A 19,350-nucleotide genomic window follows, 5' to 3' on the forward strand; every position below is an offset into this window, starting at 1 on the left:
AAATTGGGGATATTAGGGTTCAGTTTGCTGCGTGCTTAGATCATCCATTCTCAAATATCAAATGTGATGAATTATCATCGTGGTGTTTGGAAATTGGGGATCCCAGGGTTCAGTTTGCTGCTAAAAGCAGGGACTGACCAGTTTAAGTGGTATTGGTGTCACATGTCATCATATCATTCCTCCGTCGTGGATTCAGAATATTTTTCAAATGGTGGCAACATATAATTAATATAATATATATTAAAAAATAATTATAAAAAATATGGTTTTTATAGGAATGATAAACAATCCTAAACTTGTACCTAGAGATGGCGAAATGGGCCCGGCCCGGCCCGGCCCGGGACCGCCGGAGGACCGTGACCGACAAAGGACCGGCCCGGGACCGGAACCAGTAAGGACCGGCTATGGGACCGAAAATCGGGACCGGTTGAGGTTTTTGGTAGTTTCGTGAGACCGGTTATGGGACCGACTATGGACCGGCCCGGCCCGAAAATTCAATTAATTTTATAAATAAATGTATTTTTAAATAATTTTATAATGTATTTTTATAAGAAAACGTAATTTTAATTATATTAAAACGCATTTTTAAAGTGTATTTGAATGACCTAATTGTAAATTTTATAATGTATTAAAAATATATATCATTAAAAAAATAAAATAAAAAATCTTATTTTTTTAATGAAGGACCGGTTGGGACCGGGACCGGCGGACCATAACCGGTTATAAAGTACCTATACCGGTCCTATCATTTTCGACCGAGACCGGGACCGGTTACGCCAGGACCGGTTATAGCCGGTTATGAGAATGGTGAGGACCGATTGGGACCGGCCCCAGACTGGTTTTTGGCCATCTCTACTTGTACCTGACGTGTGGTCAACTTTTGAAAACGGTAAATATATACCTAAAAGTAATTACAAAAAGTATGATTTTTATATAATTGAGAAACAACTTCAAAATTTGTTCTCGGCATGTCTTCATCTTTTGGAAACGATTGATGACATCATCATTTTTAATATTATTATGTGCATTCTTTTCTATGGCACAAATGATGGCAGAATTCAAAACGTCATCATCAATTTGATTACGTAAATCTGTCTTGACAAGCTTCATCGTTGAAAAACATCTTTCAACCGTAGCAGTTGCAAACGACAAAACCAATATGTCTAGTTTAAGTCGAAAAGCATCTTCAATAAGCGGTAGATTAAAAGATGAGGAAGATGTTTTTTTGCTGCCACCATCAATCTGGCGAGGTCGGCAATGCCGTTTTAGTTGGCACATCTGAAATCACTATAAATATAATGATAGTAGATGTCAAGTTTGTGCTCAAGAATGATTTTTTCCTTGTATTCAAAATCACGTGGATACATCTGACTCAACTTCAAGAGGCTTGATTTGTTAAACTGAGGAAATGAATTGCGTGGATTCAAAGTTGCCATATTTTGAAGCAAGTCGGTGTTTATCTACAAAAACAATCACCAAACTCTCGAATCTGTATATCCAAAACAGTGTTGAATATTATCATAGTCATAGTAATGTTGATTGTTAATGTTCATCATTTTTCTTGAATTTCTTGTATTAACATGGCCTTTGGCCATATCCAACTAGAGAATCTTATGTTTATCACAGAAAGAGTAGCATTTCTCAAAAACTTGATTAAACATATTTTTTCTCAACATTTATAATTGATCTTTGGTTGTTTTTATCAAATCAACAACTTTCAAGATGTCTTCATCTTTCCTTTGAGAGAGCTTGAGACAATGAATTTGTTAACCTTAACATGGTTGATATTAAATGCATATAAAACACAAATTCAAATGTCTTGAAGTATGATAAAAGATCTCTTGCTTGAAGCTAACTAGCTTTATTATCGCCATCATCTTCGACATATTCAAGTACATTTATAACCTTTGGAAACAAAACAATGAAACTCATGACTGTTGTCAAAGACCTTTCAGCCTAGTGGTAAAGGCTTGGGCATGGCATAGTCATGAACTCGAGTTTGAGCCCTGGGAGTGGAGTGTTGGCGACATTTAAGTGGGGCCATGTTTAGCCTCCAAATTTGCCAGGGATTAGTCGGGCTTTGGCCCAGACACCCTTACAAAAAAACTCATGACTGTTTTAAGATAGAATTCCATCATGTATCTCCAGCTCGTACAAGGGAAATCTCTCGGTTTAACCCTTTGCCAGCTTTAATTTTGTCATTTCTAATTTTTTTTCTTGAATTCTATCTTTGTGACTTTCTCGTAGCATATCTTTTCGTTTGTAAGAAGAGTTTACCACAATAACAACCAAGACAAGCAAATCAAAAGAAATCGTTAACACCGTTGTGTTTTTTTTGCAACCGCCACAACTAGTAACTGAAGTTGATGGGCAAAACAATGTGTATAAAATGCCGAGTTATTATCACTCAAGATCAAAGTTTTCAATGCATTAAACTTACCACTCATATTGCTAGTACCGTCATAACCTTGTCTTCTTACCTATTTTAAAGATAAATTTATTTCTTTAGTCAAAGATCCAATGATATACTTAAGACTTAAACCAAATAAATTATTAATAAACCTTTTTATCTTTGTGAAACTCAATCCATGTTCTACAAATCAAGCATCCAGGGCAGATTTAAGACTTAAAGCAGATGTATCCATCACATGAACAATGTCGAGAAATCTTTCCCGAACAACTTTGACTTTGTCAACAAACCTCAAAACCACGACCGTTTATTCTTTTCTAGAGACATCGCTAGACTCATCCACAACAAACTAATTACATCATCATCAATTTCTCTAATAATGGATTTTAACTCTTTTTCTGCAAAACAAGTAACAAGATTGTTTTAAATCTTTGGAGATATAATTTGATTGTTCTTCGGGATATTTTGTAATGTAACTTTTTTAATATCACCATATATACATAGATTTTTCCGACTCATGGTTGCCAAGGGTAAAGCATTCTCTAACAAGTATCTACAAACTTTAACGGAAGTATTCAATCGCATGTGATACTCGGTCTTCATGAGTTATCTCAACTATTGAATCTCTCTGTCATAAATGCATCCGTTCCATGATTCCCACCTTGGTCTCTGAACAAGTAACAAGACAAACAATGTGGTATCTACGTTCACACTGTATTCCAACCATTAAAATTGATCAAACCAAGTAACAACAAACCGTCTTGCTCGTGACCTTGTGGTTGACAAGACTCCCTTACCAAGTATTTCCATCTAATTTCATCTCTTTGATTTGGGTTATAAGTTATAATTTTGGGTCTCTCTGATGGATCTCAAGGAAGATCGTTAACATTAATCACGTTGTTGTTGGATGCATTATTATCGGTTGATGAAGCTTTTCGTTTCAAAAGTTTTTTCATATCAAGTTTTCAACAACTAAGTAATGAAACAATGAACTAAAAAATGTAAATAAAACAATAAATAAACTAACAACAAAACAGAGACGAAAACATTAAAGAATCAACGTTTATCACAATTCACAAATTCACAATGAGTAATCTAAAATGTAAAATTGTATTGAACAAGTAATCAAGAGTAAAGAGTAATCTAATCAACATCATCAACTAAGCTACAACTAATTACTAATGAACTAGATGTAAAATTGTATTGATCAACTAGTCAAGTAATCAAGATTCAAGAGTAAAAATGGATACCTAAATCTGAAAACAAAGACCAAATAACAATGTAGCAAGTGAGTTGATCGAGTCTTAAGTGAGTTGATTCGTTACTAGACCTGGTCGAACTCGAGAATCGTTCGATTTCCGATTTCGTCTCGTCCGATTTGCACTCATCTCTCTCCGCTCTCGCATCTGTTTGTCTCATCCAATTTGCACTCATTGTGAATTGTGATAAACGTTGATTCTTTGGTTTTTTTTGTCTCGGTTTTCTTGTTAGTTTATTTATTATTTTATTTACATTTTACAGTTCATTGCTTCATTATTTAGTGTTGATAACTTGATATGAAAAAACTTTTGGAATGAAAAACTTTATCAACCGGTAATAATGCATCCAACAACAATGTGATTAATGTTAACAATCTTCCTTGGGATCCATCAGAGAGACCCAAAGTTATAACTTATAACCCAAATCAAAGAGATGAAATTAGATGGAAATAGTTGGTAAGGGACCTTGTCAACCACGAGGTCACGACTTTCCAACCAAAGTTATAGGGCCTTGTCAATGGTTGGAATACAGTGTGAAAGTAGATAGAGCATATTGTTTGCCTTGTTACTTGTTCAGAGACCAAGGTGAGAATCATGGGAGGGATGCATTTGTGACGGAGGGATTCAATGGTTGGAGTAAAAAAGACAGACTTACGCTTCATGAGGGTGAGGTTGATAGTTTTCACCATAAAGCACCTAAAAATGTGAAGATTTGGTTAACCAAAACCAATCAATTGTTGTTGCCCTCCATAAGCAAACAGAACTTATGAAGACTGAGTATCACATGCGATTAAATGCTTCCATTGAAGTTTGTAGATACTTGTTGGAGAATGTTTTACCATTTCGTGGCAACGAGTCGAAAAAGTCTATGTATAAAGGGCTTTTCTTGGGGACTTTAAAGTCAATCGAAAAACAAATGGTGATACTGAAAATGTTATATTACAAAATGCCCCGAAGAACAATCAAATGACATCTATAAAGATTTAAAAAGATCTTGTTACTTGCTTTGTAGAAGAAGTGTTGAAATCCATTATTGGAGAAATTGGTGATGATGTATTTACTTTGTTGTGGATGAGTCTAGCGATGTCTCTAGAAAAGAATAAATGGTCGTGGTTTTGAGGTTTGTTGACAAAGTCAAAGTTGTTCGGGAAAGATTTCTTGACATTGTTCATGTGATGGATACATCTGCTTTAAGTCTTAAATCTGCCCTGGATGCTTGATTTGTAGAACATGGATTGAGTTTTTCACAAAGGTAAAAAGGTTTATTAATAATTTATTTGGTTTAAGTCTTAAGTATATCATTTGATCTATGGCTAAAGAGATAAATTTATCTTTAAAATAGGTAAGAGGACAAGGTTATGACGGTGCTAACACTATGAGTGGTAAGTTTAATGGATTGAAAGCTTTGATCTTGAGTGATAATAACTCGACATTTTGTACACATTGTTTTGCCCATCAACTTCAGTTAGTAGTTGTGGCGGTTACAAAAAAACACGATGGTGTTAAGGATTTCTTTGATTTGCTTGCCTTGGTTGTTATTGTGATAAACTCTTCTTGCAAACGAATGGATATGCTACGAGCAAGTCACAAAGATAGAATTCAAGAAAAAAAATTGGAAATGACAAAATTGAGGCTGGCCAGGGGTTAAACGGAGAGATTTCTTTTGTACGAGCTGGGGATACATGATGGAATTCTCATCTTAAAACAGGCATGAGTTTTGATTGTTTTGTTTCCAGAGGTTATAAAGGTGCTTGAATGTTGAAGATGATGGTGATAATAGAGTTAGTCGGTTTCAAGCAAAAGGTCTTTTATCATATTTCAAGACATTTGAATGTGTTTTATATGCACTTAATATCAACCATCTTAGTGTTAACAAATTCATTGTCTCAAGCTCTTCAAAGGAAAGATGAAAACATATTAGAAGTTGTTGATTTGATAGGAACAACCAAAGATCAATTATAAATGTTGAGAGAAAATGTGTTTGATCAAGTTTTGGAGAAATGCTACTCTTTCTGTGATAAACATAAGATTGTCAAGTTGGACATGGCCGAAGGCCATGTTAATACAAGTAAAATGATGAACATTAACAATCAACATTATTATAACTATGATAATATTCAACACTCTTTTGGATATGCAGATTCGAGAGTTTGGTGATCGTTTTTGTAAGATAAGCACCGACTTGCTTCAAAATATGGCAACTTTGAATTCACGCAATTCATTTTCTCAGTTTAACAAATCAAGCCTATTGAAGTTGAGTCAGATGTATCCACGTGATTTTGAATACAAGGAAAAGATCATTCTTGAGCACGAACTTGACATCTACTATCATTCTGTTTATAGTGATGTCAGATTTGCCAATTTAAACGGCATTGCCGACCTCCCCAGATTGATGGTGGCAACAAGAAAAAATATTTCTCATCTTTTAATCTACCGTTTATTGAAGCTAATACTGTTTTTGCATGTTGCAACTTCTACTGTTGAAAAATGCTTTTCGGCGATTAAGCTTGTCAAGACAGATTTACATAATCGAATTGGTGATGACTTTGAATTTTGCCCTCATTTGTGTCATAGAAAAGGAAGCACATAATAATGTTAAAAATGAAGATTTCATCGATCGTCTCCAAAAGATGAAGACACGCCGATGGCAAATTTAGGAGTTGTTTTGCAATTCTATAAAAACTATATTTTTTTGTAATTATTTTTGGGTATATATTAATCGTTTTCAAAAGATGAAGACGCATCGATCCTATAAAAACCATATTTTTATAATTATATGGTGTCACCGTTTGAAAAAAATTATGGGTTCATCCCTGACTAAAAGTGTTAAAATGTAAGTTTCAAATTAGCTCCAAAATCTTCCTAAATGTGTATATAGCTCCTCTTTATATAAAATAAAATTGTAACTTACCTTAATTTGGAAATCAACCATGGATGAGTTGTCAAAGACCTTCCAGCCTAGTGGTAAAGGCTTGAGCATGACATAGTCATGAACCCGAGTTCGAGCCCTAGGAGGGGAGTGTTGGCGACATTTAAGTGGGGCCATGCTTAGCCTCCAAAATTGCCAGGGATTAGTCGGGCTTTGGCCCGGACACCCTTACAAAAAAAACCATGGATGAGCTAAAGATTTTGCAAACACATTGTTGAATAAACATGCCTACCCTTAACAAAATGATTTTGGAATTCAATGCCGACAATTTCAAATGCTATTTTCGACATAAACATCAAGGTCCAAATTAGCGTCACGACAATGTCGCCTTCTTTAAACCATAACATAAGGCGACAAATTTATGTGTAATTATATATATAAATATATGTTGTTATTCAATTAGACGATGATATTTCTGTGAGCCACGTCTTACAGAAACAGTGAAAGACCTCATCATAATGATGGAGATATGTCTTACACCATATCAACACACCTTTTTGAACACCACATGATATCGTCATTCTTATGACTTGATAATCATGATAGAAGAGTCTTCCAACTGGTTTCTCGATATTTGGTCAAGATTAGAAACAGTTGTATCATCGTCTGTCAAAAATTTGTACGAGTCTATAAAATTAGTAAATTATATAAAAATGTTATTTATTTATTATGTTGAATAAACTGTTTGAATTATAAAATAATCATTTTACCTTTTTATTTGCTTCTTGTTTTATTGAACCATCAACCCTGATGCAACTGGTGGGGTTGATGGATTTTTTTAGCAAAATGCACGTAATAGCGACTTTTATAAAACTTCTTGTTATAGCATTGTATTCTCAGTTTTTTTTAGGACATTGTACTTTGAAAAATTTAACTATTATAGCATTGGGTAGCTTTTTAATTTAAATTTACTTATTATACTAGGTTTCCATGTGACTTCAATATCCACATAAAGTTGTCGAGATGTACTATACCGTTGACGTTGCATTTCTTATTAAAACATTATATTTTCAAAATTATTTTATCATAGCATCACCACTACCCGTTACAACATTGTACTCTTAGTTTTAATATTTTATTATTTAGACATTGTACATATTATCAAACATGTTTACCTGAATTTATTATACGTTTCTAATTCAAAATTTTAACTAAAAATTTAGTCTTTCAAAATCAAGATTATAGCAATGGGTAACCTTTTGATTTGAATTAAAGTGACATGATACAAATTACCAAGTTTCCATGTCATGTCATTTTTCATATGGGATGTCCATATGTAAAATTTTGATGACATGTCATTTATCATTAGGGCATCTCCAGTGCATGACACTCTACCAGAGTGTCATGGACTGCCACATCAGCATTCCACTCACCATACAACTCTATCATTTTATATCCACACTCCATAACACTCTAATGAGTTTAATGGATTTCCACATCATATATATATATATATATATATATATATATATATATATATTATCTATAAATATAATTTTACCAACAAATTTAAAAATTTACTAAAAACAAGGAATAATACATTAAAATTAAAATGAAAATGAAACGAAATTAAAATAAATTTAATAAAAAGTACGAGACTAAAATACATCAGTTAAAAAGTACCAAAGCTAGAAAATGAAATACTTAAACACCAAATAATTTAAAACTAAATGTAGTTTATGTAATGTATTTTAAAATTAATGTAATATCTTATTAATGTAATGTATTTTGAAATTAATGTAATATGTTGTTTTTATAAATTAAGAAAAATAAAAATAAAAATTAATTTATTGATTAATAAATATCATATTATAGTGTATACATATATATATATATATATATATATATATATATAATATCATAATTAAATCCTTACAAATTTAATTATAAAAGAAAAAATAAATTAGTGGATCCCATCTTCCTCCCTATGATGCGTACAATGGCCATTAACCTTTTCCCCATAAAAAAATTTTGATTTTACTATTGTTTAATATATATATTATATGGATCAGAAAATTTCTAAATTATTCTTAATATATCAATATTAAAAAAACTATTAAACACACAAAATATCTCATTAACATTTTTAAAAATATTTTTTTAAATGAAAATAAAAATTGTTATGCTCTTTTACCAAAATTTTACTGGACACATGTATTAAATCAATTAAATTTTTTTAATTTTTTCTTTAATATAATAATATTAAAAAATAACTTGTAAAATATAATTTATCTTACTAACATTTAAAAAAAAGTTTATAAAACATGTATTTCGGTTAATAAAATAAAATAAAATAAAAAGTATTATATTTTTTACAAACTAAATAATTATCTCAAAAGTAATATATCATTTTTATTTAAGAAATATTTTACTCTGTAATATATAATTTGCAAAAATTTAATAAGAAAAAGTTTAAAAAGAAGTTGAAATATTTTTTTAAATCTTAGTAATGAGAAGTTAAAATCATTAAAAATAATTTGAAAAAGAATTTTTTAGAGTTACAAATGTGTTGGGTTTTTTTCCTCTTAAAGAACCCAAAAGACTTTATGTTACCTTTGTTAGCATCTTTTATGTCAAAAGCTCTAATCGATCAACAATGGATAGAGTCAATAATTGCTTAAAGTTTTAATTGCAACTGTGTTTTTCTTTTACTTTTTGGTTCCACATTGTGTTAATTAAAAGTTACACTTTTTAGGCCCGTTAACCTGTGGACAAGCCCGGCCCGTTTATAGGACAGACAATGACAAGTTATCAAGCCCAAAAAAAATAGCTTAGATTTACAATATTAGGCTCGCTGGACAAAAAAAACAAGTTAGGCTCGACCAAGGCCCGCAAATGATCACCGTAAATTTTCTAATTGAGAAGGGGATGGACATAATATACTCGTTTGGAGTGATCCCGGCAAGAAAATCATTGTTTATTTTGGGGCAATTTAAGGTTTTTATTTTTTAATTTCAATAATATTATATAAATAATTCAATTAAAAAAGACAAAAAAATTGAAAACATACAAAATAAATTATTCAATGTACGTTAATTCGACTACCTACCTTTTACTAATTATTCACATATGAATCATTTAGGGGCTGTTTGTTTGGCTCTTAATGGTGACATTAAGAGCCAACCTCTTAATGGTCACAATCCCCCTCTTAACCATTTTGCATCTAGGGTACCACTAAACCATTCAGACATCTATTTTTCCAAGTCTACCCTTCCCACCCCTTCTTCCCAACCCCTCTCTTCACGCACGTCGCCATCGCCGGTTGCCATCGCCGGTTGCCATCGCCGGTCGCCATCGCCATCGCCGGTTACCCTTCCCACCCCTCTTTTCCAGCCGCGCTCTTCACGCATCTCTGCTCTGCATCTCTGTATCTTCACCTCCACCATCGCATCCCCCACGATCGTTCGTTCTTCTGTTCACCGTCTTTCCCTAACAAATCGAGTTGCAAACCCTATCGATCGATTGAGCCCTAACGGTGAAGGTAACACATCGCCGGTCTTCACAGCTCCTCCCCCACCCTCTCGTCGCCGGTCTTGAACAAGGGCAAGAATTTAGTTTAGGGTTTAGATGATTCTCGATGATTCATCGGATGATGATTCTCGATGATGATTCACAGATTGAAGCCATCGATGAGGGCAAAAAATGAAGGTTAAAATGGAATAATGGGTTTTTGTTAGAGAGGGTTAAAATGGTAATTTATTGTCATTCAGAGAACAGTTACCAAACAACATTATTTCATTCAGCACTTAACCATTCTGACCCTCTCAACCATTCTGACCTCTTAACTATTCTGCACTAAATTATTCAACAACTGTCAAACAGCCCCTTACTCGTATTTGCTTCAAAAAGGACATTTCTTTTGACGAATAAATAGAAATATTACTTTATCAGTTTCTGGAAATCTTATTTTTACCTGTGGACTGAACAAGTAAGCTTTTCTTATTTTAACCTTCCTATAATGTTACATCATTCTAAATGACATTTGGCATAAACTTAACATGTAAGAGGTCGTTTGTTTACCTCTTAATAGTTCCATTAAGAAGCAACCTCTGAATCGTTAAGAGGTGAATCTTGTTTGGCAAAAAAAAAAGTCTGCCTCTTGATGATTCTAAAACCCTCTGAATGATTTTGTATTATAGATATCCCTTAACCATTAAGAGCCCTCATTTCATTATACACAATTATCAAACAATTATATTTCATTTTGCACTATATCATGAGAGTCTCTTAATCATTATGTACCAAATCATTCAGCAATTGCCAAACAACCCCTAAGAGAGAGTGATGATGTTTAAAAGTATAGTCATAACTTTCCTAACTTTAAAGACTTGATATGAAGGTATACATGAAGCCATGCTTTTAGTTGATTCTACAAGTCTCCAAGTTAAAGAAAATGAGAATGAAAATGATGTTTGCTTCACACTTTGCCAACTCCCAATTCATATTAACAAGCTAAGCTACCTCATCCTGCAAAGCATCATATTTCCAGTTACCTTTTTTGATGAGGGTCTCACTCTCTCCTACATGTCGCCCTCCGTTCGATTCCCGAGGTCCACAACAAATCTGAACACTGAGTTTATCATAACTGATGTTTTATAGTCGTTTTTACTGAGATGAGTCTGGGATACCCTTCCAAAAAAGAAAATAACAAACTCTACAAAGGGTGCTAGTTATTATCCCTTTAAAGGAACACACAAGCCTAAGGTTCTACCTTTATAAATGGATCACCCCACCATCTAATTCTTTATTTTCCTACCATCTACCTTTCAAAAACTTGCACTTAACCATGAAATACAATGAAATTTCTCACTTCAGCCATCCTGAACACGGGCTCAGATACGACTACACCCGAGTCCCATTCAAGTGCGATGGATGCAAGGAAGCTGGGATAGGGTCCAACTACAAGTGCACCGCATGCAACTACGACTTGCACGTTCATTGTGCTCTCTCGCCCCCTTCCATCTCCCACCCTTTTTACACCAAGTGCTCCTTCCAGTTCCTTGCCATCCCACCAGGCTCAGTACCCCGTTACTGCAATGCATGCGAGAAGGACATCTCTGGGTTCGTCTACCACTGCAAGGCATGCGGGTTTGACCTCCACCCGTGTTGTGCGAAGCTCCCAACCATGTTGGATGATGGTGAGGTCAAGTTGTACTTGTGCCGGAAAGTGGGGTCCGCTTGCCACAGATGTGGTAGGAAAGGACGAAGCTGGAGCTATAGGTCAACATGCAAGAAGTACAACTTGCACGTGGCGTGTGCAAAGGAGATGCTGGTGGAGAGTTGGCACGATATATATTATGGTGCGGTCAGGGATGGGGAGAATGGTGATTACAGTGGTGGTACGTACGGGCAAAGTTGGACACTGGAGACCACAATTCCTAACTTGAAGGGAACACTACAGAGTTACCATCGGAGGGACAAAAAGCGTAAAGGGAAAATGAAGAAATGCTGTCAGATTGCTGGTTTAGCTGTACAGTTTGTGATATCAGCAGTTCTTGGTGATCCTACGACTCTAATTGCTGGTGTTGTTGGTGCTTTAATGTCAAAATAAAGTGTATACTTAAGTCACTAGACCATGTTATCTCTTCTCTAAATCATGTAGTTACCGAAAGATGTCATACAAATGATCCAAAAAGAACTATGCATATCAAACCTCCGAATTTCCAACTCCCTAATCGACAATGAGCAAATTGACCCATCATCACATAAGTTCATTTGGGTGGCACAAACTTTGCACATGCGATCAATGTTTGTGTGTGTGTGTGTGTGCATTTTTAGAGAAGATTACCTTGGGAATAATCTAACCTCCACCAGCACTCTTTCTTCGCAACATTCCATGAGTCATAAGCAGAGCTTCTTAATCCTCTGTAAAAAGTTGTATTTCCAAAATTTCTGGCATAATTTACCCATACCCATAATTTACGTCAGGTATTGTAACAACAGATTTGAATGGAAGTTCCACTCTTTCTTTCACAAGGCATCGAGTTTCACCATTTTCAACAACCAAAACCTTGCCAGGTGGACACTCAACCATCATTTCTGTATTTTCGTCATTCCCTTGTTCTCTAGACATGCCAAAAACCTTTGATTCGCCCCCTCTTCTACTCAGTCTGGGTTCAAAACCAGACAACTGCAGAACAGCTATAAAACCAACAAGGGTAAATGCCATCTTTGCAGCTGCACCAATAATTTGTCTCAATCCTTTTGATGAGCTTCTGCGCTCTGATTGGTGGAGAGTACCCTTTGCTTCACCTGCTGGAAGGTCAATTGTGCCCTCACTTTGAGGGATTTTGGGTGTTAAAGAGAAATGTGATAAGTAACCATTGTCAGAGGCAAGGGAGGAAGAAGGGCGACTTGGATAAGGAGGAAGAAGAAGATCGCTGTTTTCCTTCTCTACTGTTGAGCTAGCAAAAGCGGTAGCTTCATGTATGACATCCAAATCCTCACCTTTGTACGCCTTTAGCTTCTGTAACAACTTTTTGCGACTACAATCAATCTCGGCAAGGGATGCTTCCTTTTCATACCATTGCTGCTGTTGTAATGCCTGAAACAAGTACAGATTACGGATATATGGTAAGTGGCAGGGAGTTTGAAACAACACTTAAATTTGCAACAAAATCCGTACACTTTTACAGTGAAAAGTTACATGGTTTGACGTCACAAATAGAAAATTTTAGGGTTTAAATGAAATCCGGTTCAAATTCAATTGAATTAACACACACCTGCAGAGAAGAAAGTTGAGCCTCGAGAGCCTCGAGGGAATCGCGAATGTTCAAAAGGCTCTCGGTTTCTTCTTCCGCTTCTTCTTTATCATCTGCTCCTTCCTCCTGATTTGTGGCATGATCATTAGTAGTAATGGATGATGCATTGTGAATGCAATTGGTGATCTTGGACCGAAGCTCCGACGCTCGAGCAAGCACCAAAACGATACCTTCTTCATCCATTTATCTGGCGTTGTGGTTGATAGGGTTTTTGTACAAAGAGCGCCAAAATTAGGGCTTTTAAGGATACAAGTGATTCAGATGATTTCTGAACAGCGATAGACGACCCACTTCCGCTGTTTGAATTGCTTATAAAAATAAATTATCGACATATTTCGGTGTGATATTGGTAATAAACGATTTTTAGGGGTGTTTGGGATTGCTTATTTGAAACAACTTATGTTTTTCTACAATAGCACTTATTAATTTATTACAAGTCAGAAGGATTTAACTTCTTCAAAAACTCCTTATTACCGGTTTGACACCGTAATAAGTTGTTTATCCAAACACTCAAAAGTGTTTATTACCGGTGCCACATCAGAATAAGTCAATATGTTAGAAATTATGGTTTTCGATTGTTTGGATTCCACTGAAAGTTGTGTAACACTTTCAGATTGAAGTATTTTGATGGTACAATCGAAATTTCAATAGAATAAAATTCAGTGTTTTCAAACAGAGAATCGAAAAATGTTATGAATCTGTGTACCTTTTCCAAATCAAAATGACCAATTCGAAATTGAATTCGAAAACTGTCAAAAAAGGTAGTTTTTGAACACTAAACCGGGTTTAAAAAACCGGGTTTGAAATTTCAAATTCAGATTTTTGAAGCATTTTTTCACAAAGCAATTTTCGACCCCAGCCAGGGGATCTGCCCCTTGGACCCGCCACCGGGGGCGCTACCCCCGAACCCCCGTCGTTTAAAGGCTTCGCCCCTGAATCAAAATAAACTCAAACAAATGTGCACTCCGCACCTTCCTTACTTGTTCGATATTTATCATGATTATATTGGTAAACAAATTAATCCCATTACACTTGAATGGTATTAGTGATACAAATCACCAACATAATATACGTAGAAAATTTCAATCGTTTAAAAAGTGCTTGCAATGGACACATTCACGTTATGCAATTCATGTTCGATCTCTTGCTATCAAAATTTACGTATGCAAGAGAAACCTAAACCAACTTAGAAATCATTCGAACCAAAAGATGCATCTCCAAACCCACGAAACAATCTCAAACGTTTACACGAAGTTCCGAGGGAATTAGATAGCGAAAACCGAAGTTATGTGGGACCCACTCGATTTTCTTCGAAGATTTCCCTGTTCGAATCAATTTGAAGCTCCTCATGTAAAACTCAGGGACAGAATGTTCGATCATGTCCATCAACCCGTTTGTGCACAAACTCGAATCTTTCGCATACAATTCCACAAGTTTTGGGAGAAATAGTCTTTTCCCTTTCGGTATTCTAAAGTTCGTATGGATGTACTCTTCTTTCGCCACTTCAAGCTCCTGAAAAACGCTCTTCGGCGTGTAGATTCGCACCTAAAATAACGTAAACATGAAGGAAAAAAAGATACCAGTACTACAACCAAATGGGGTTTTTAGAACGTGCATTAGTCCTAACAGGGTACTTAACGGGACTCTAATTTTAGAGGACCAAAAATCGTCTCCTAAAGACGTTATAATAAGTTGTTATGACAAAATTAGGCGTCCGAACAAGTTCTATAAATGAAGTTTGGACAACGAGATAAAAGTAAATTGTCTTGTTAGTCTTTTTTGTATGACGCTTTTGAAAAGTGTCATATATATGATATTTTTCGAAAGTGTCATGGTTAATAAGACGATTTACTTTGTACCCTGTTAAGTTGTCCAACTTTGTCAATAGAGCTTGTTAGGTCGTTTAACTTTGTCATAACAACTTATTGTAACGTCTTTGGATGGTACAAACAATTTTTGGTGTTATAAATTTAAAGTCTCGTTGAATACTTTATTAGGAAAATGAAGAAACAAGATACCGATGATTGATCAAGAATTCAACGAATCAATCTCGTGTACCATGGGATCGGAATGGTTTCCAGACGAAAGTGCAAAGTATAAGAGAGGCTGCGGATGATCGATGGCGTAGTCTTTTAGTGCATCTTTGGATTTGGACGTTTGTTTCGGAAATAGCAAAGATTGAAGCCACTACAAGCGAAAAAGTGTAAGTTAGCTTCATTGAGAACCATACAAACACAAAGATCTCCGATGATTGACTAAACTTACTTGTCCTGGCCGAGGCAGCCTGCAACCCAGTATCGGTCTTTGGATATCACCGACACTGATGATATGACCGCCTATGTTATAAGAAGCCTGAAACATGTATAAATAAGTTGCAGATTATCGCGCATTCAACTAGTTTTTTTGGGATAATTGTTCCAGTGGCCCTAAAACAGCCAGAAAAATCCCCAGTGGCCCTGAAAATAACAGCCAGGAAAATCCCTAGTGGCTCTGAGGAGACTCGAACTGACTACCTTATGGGAGGAACCCCAAGGTCTAGCCTCTATTTGCCAGTTGAGTCCGTTCTCGCAAGATTACGTTTGACCAGTTTCTAGGGGGATATCTAGGTTTACCTTCATGACTAAAGAGATGCGCTTCAAGGCACCGTGTGGAGTTCCATAAACCAAGAATGCCTATAAAATGAGCGTTAAAATGAATCAAGTTTCTCAAATCACATAACAATCCAAGCAGAAATTTCAATGAATTTCGAGATTTTTACATGCATCACGAGCGCATTATGAACATTGATCCAGAAAGCGAGTTTTTCCTCGGGCTTCAAGTTTCTAGGATCAACCTGTTCCAACTGAGAAACAAGAGACCTGTAAAAAGATTGCGTTTTTTGCAAGATTAGGCACGAAACAGAGATGGGTTCCATTTAGAAACTCAAAGGGTGTCTGATACTCACCGAAAGATCCTTTCTTTATGTTCAACATTACTCGGTCTCTTAGAATCCTTGCAAATACCGTGCACCTCAACCACATCGAAGCAAGATTCACTAAACTCCATTGACGCTTCAGAATGATCATGTACCCATGTTGTTTCGCCTTCGCATTGTGGGCTCCACATCACAAACTGGTCTCGTGGTGAAGAATCACTAGGTGACGGAAGGCAGCCATGGTTGAATAAGGGTGGATCGGCAATTTGACAGTATATAGCGGAGATGCACTTAACCATCTCCTCAGAAAGCCGATTGGCAGACATACCGGTATCATGATGCTTGGATTCATCCGTAGCACGCTGGTAATTGGTAAACAACAACAAATTGATACCAGAATTCAAGTTGTAGGGGTAGATTCAAATGAGAACCTTAAATATTTTGAGAACCGGAGAACTAACTATTTCATGTATTATTCATTATGAATAACCTTGAATAATGAAAACTATTCATGAATGCCGTGAAAGATTTTACAATGAAAATGCATGATATCATGAATAATGAAAATACATGATATTCATGATTATTCAGGGTTATTCATTGTGAATAACTATCTAAAAATTGGTTCCCAGTTCTCAAGATATTTACGGTTCACATTTGAACATGCCCCTCAAGATTTGATCTTTGAATCAGAGACCTGAGCTATAAAGATCAATTATTTGCTAAGTTACCTCTAGCATTGCTAATGGCAATGAATGGTATGAATCCAGAGCTTCATGAACAATTTTTTCGAGAGGATCTGTTCTTAAAGAAAGCGAAGAGTGGCTTCTATGAACATAAGATTCTTCATTTGGTTCCCTTGAGACTGGATTTGCATATTCTTGGAAAGCTTTACGATACAGTGACAGAAGATACGTCTCCAAATGCTTAACTTCAAATTCTAGTATCGATATCTCTTTGATCAGATCGTGAGCAGGCTGATAAGCAGGCAAAAAACGACCTTAAAACAACGAGAATCTTGATTAACATATGGGCATTGTGAGTTTTACCTTTGGAAGTGAATCATTATCGATGGGATCATGTAAAAGAGGTCGATTAACCGTTGTTTTCTCCAATTCTCTGCGTGTTATGAACTGATCCTTGAGTTCCCTTTGAAGTTGTAGAATCTGCAAAAAGATTTCGAGTGGATGATGATTGAACATGAAATAGTTCTGATAAAAATCTGATTTTTATACCTCTTTCTTTAGTGAATCTTGAGTGCTTTCAAATTGGCTTCGTTCTTCGCGATTCCTTACCTGTTCCATTGACTATTGAACAAGTTAATGGTAAAATCTAGACTCACATGGATTGTAATACTAACAAATCAAGAAATCCCACCATTTTCAGATGCTCAGGAGCTGTGAAAACTGTGTTCAAATCTTCATATATCTTTTGCTCACTGTCAATTAATAGAACAAAATTCGGTTCAATTTGGATGTGGGCATTTGACTATAAGTTGATAAATGCATAAAAAATAAAATTTCAATTATAAACAGAAAAACGCGATCTTTTTGAAACTTAGATTGTTGCTAAGACTCCCATTTTCAAAGGAGGTCAGTGAGTAATATCATCAAACAGCATGCGTGCACAATTACAAAACATGTGAAGAACACCTCTTACAGCACCTGCTCCTTGAACCAAATGATTCCATGCTTGCTTCAAAAATAAACAGGAGTATTGGTGATGGACCCACTTTAATAAAACATCATTACCCGCAAAAAAGACCACGTAATCTCGAAATCACAACTTCAAGAATGAACACAAAATTGAAGTTCATCAAGAACAGAGGAAACCCTATGAAACAGAGTAAACCCTCAACCCTCATTGATTCCCAAAATCTTAGACCAAATTACGATTTTATAAGAAACCAAATGGCGGTTCTCTAAATCACTGATCATTCAAACCCTAAAATCTCTGATTGGGATTTCATATCCCCTGTAAAAATGGCAGCCCATGTGTGTCATATTCCTCCATTTTCCATTTTTGAGGTCTTTTTAGAGTCGAATAAAATCCAAATATTTTTCCACTAGTGAGGTCTTCCGAAAGTGATGCGACCTTTGTGTATGCGCCTTTTGCAAAGTGTTGGCTTTTATTTTTTGGCATCAAAAGAAGTAAATCCAATTCCTAAAATTTGACACATTATTGAAGAAATTCAATTGGGAAAATTGCATCAAAATGAAACCAACTTTCATCTGATTTTTATTTTGGGGAATCAATTTTTAAAATTATAATTTAGGGTCTATATCAAACATTTTATTTATTTAAGGGTCTGGTTAATCTGTTGAACAGGTAACATGTAATTTAAGGGTCTCTATCAAACCTTTGGTTTGATTTACCAAATTTGATTTAAATTTTAATATTGATACGGATTGATTAGATATAAAAATCTTGAATATGTTATTTAATATTTATTTTTTATTGTATCAATTAATTTTTTCTATTAAATTGATTTTTATTGCATTAGTAAAAAATAATTTTTATTGTGGTAATTTGGATTTTTTTTGAAAAAATCTTCAATTTGATATCTGAATTTAGAAAAACAATATTTGAAATAAAAAAATAGATTTTATTGCATTAATTTTTGAAAAAAAAACGAATTTTAATTATTTTTTTATAATTATTTTGCAAGTTGGTTCCCCAAAATAGAAATCAGGTGCAAGTTGGTTCCCCAAAATAGAAATCAGGTGCAAGTTGGTTCCCTAAAATGACGATTTTGAAAGGTGGTTCCCCAAAATAAGAATCAGGTGAAAGTTGGTTCCATTTTGGTGTAATTTTCCCAATTCAATATTGTAGTATTTGGCATTCAATGCTTGAAAATATATTTCACATCTACAGGGCATTCTTTACCATCTTAAATGTGAGATTTTGAATAGGGCCCTCGAAATTTTAGGGCCCAAATTTACATGTGTTTTATAATACCCGTCAGATATATATGTGTGTGTGTATATATATTAAAGTTTGGGTTAGTTTTGGAAGTTGACCAAACTTGAGGGGTTAGTTCTGCATAACTCGCTTAAACTTTGTAATTTGGATGATGG

At 35.0% G+C, this 19,350-nt stretch overlaps 3 protein-coding genes across 4 annotated transcripts; 1 reads left to right on the top strand and 2 right to left on the bottom strand.

Annotated features, from left to right (window-relative positions):
• Positions 1–11,156: 11,156 nt before the first annotated feature.
• On the top strand, positions 11,157–12,159 carry LOC112517034. The gene has a single exon (XM_025124331.1). It carries the CDS (start codon positions 11,385–11,387, stop codon positions 12,147–12,149), a length of 765 nt encoding a protein of 254 aa, XP_024980099.1. The 5' UTR covers positions 11,157–11,384; the 3' UTR covers positions 12,150–12,159.
• Positions 12,160–12,227: 68 nt separating this feature from the next.
• On the bottom strand, positions 12,228–13,576 carry LOC112517033 (plastid division protein PDV2-like). The gene is made up of 2 exons (XM_025124330.1): positions 13,321–13,576; positions 12,228–13,142 (listed from the first exon to the last, which is right to left on the bottom strand). The coding sequence occupies exons 1-2, from the start codon at positions 13,540–13,542 to the stop codon at positions 12,501–12,503; spliced, it is 864 nt and encodes a 287-aa protein (XP_024980098.1). The 5' UTR covers positions 13,543–13,576; the 3' UTR covers positions 12,228–12,500.
• An 817-nt stretch (positions 13,577–14,393) lies between these two features.
• Positions 14,394–18,225, bottom strand: LOC112517018. Of its 2 annotated transcripts, none has more exons than XM_025124312.1 (11): positions 17,938–18,225; positions 17,651–17,711; positions 17,509–17,580; positions 17,323–17,439; positions 17,005–17,250; positions 16,304–16,635; positions 16,118–16,217; positions 15,972–16,031; positions 15,625–15,711; positions 15,418–15,546; positions 14,394–14,904 (listed from the first exon to the last, which is right to left on the bottom strand). In XM_025124312.1, the coding sequence occupies exons 1-11, from the start codon at positions 17,961–17,963 to the stop codon at positions 14,596–14,598; spliced, it is 1,539 nt and encodes a 512-aa protein (XP_024980080.1). In that variant the 5' UTR covers positions 17,964–18,225; the 3' UTR covers positions 14,394–14,595. The 2 variants fall into 2 exon arrangements, with proteins under 2 accessions (XP_024980080.1, XP_024980079.1); XM_025124311.1 differs by having other exon boundaries at positions 17,926–18,225.
• Positions 18,226–19,350: the final 1,125 nt, after the last annotated feature.

Source organism: Cynara cardunculus (assembly GCF_001531365.2).
Source record: "Cynara cardunculus var. scolymus isolate 2C chromosome LG 8, CcrdV1, whole genome shotgun sequence".
In the NCBI taxonomy this organism is placed as follows: Eukaryota; Viridiplantae; Streptophyta; class Magnoliopsida; order Asterales; family Asteraceae; genus Cynara; species Cynara cardunculus.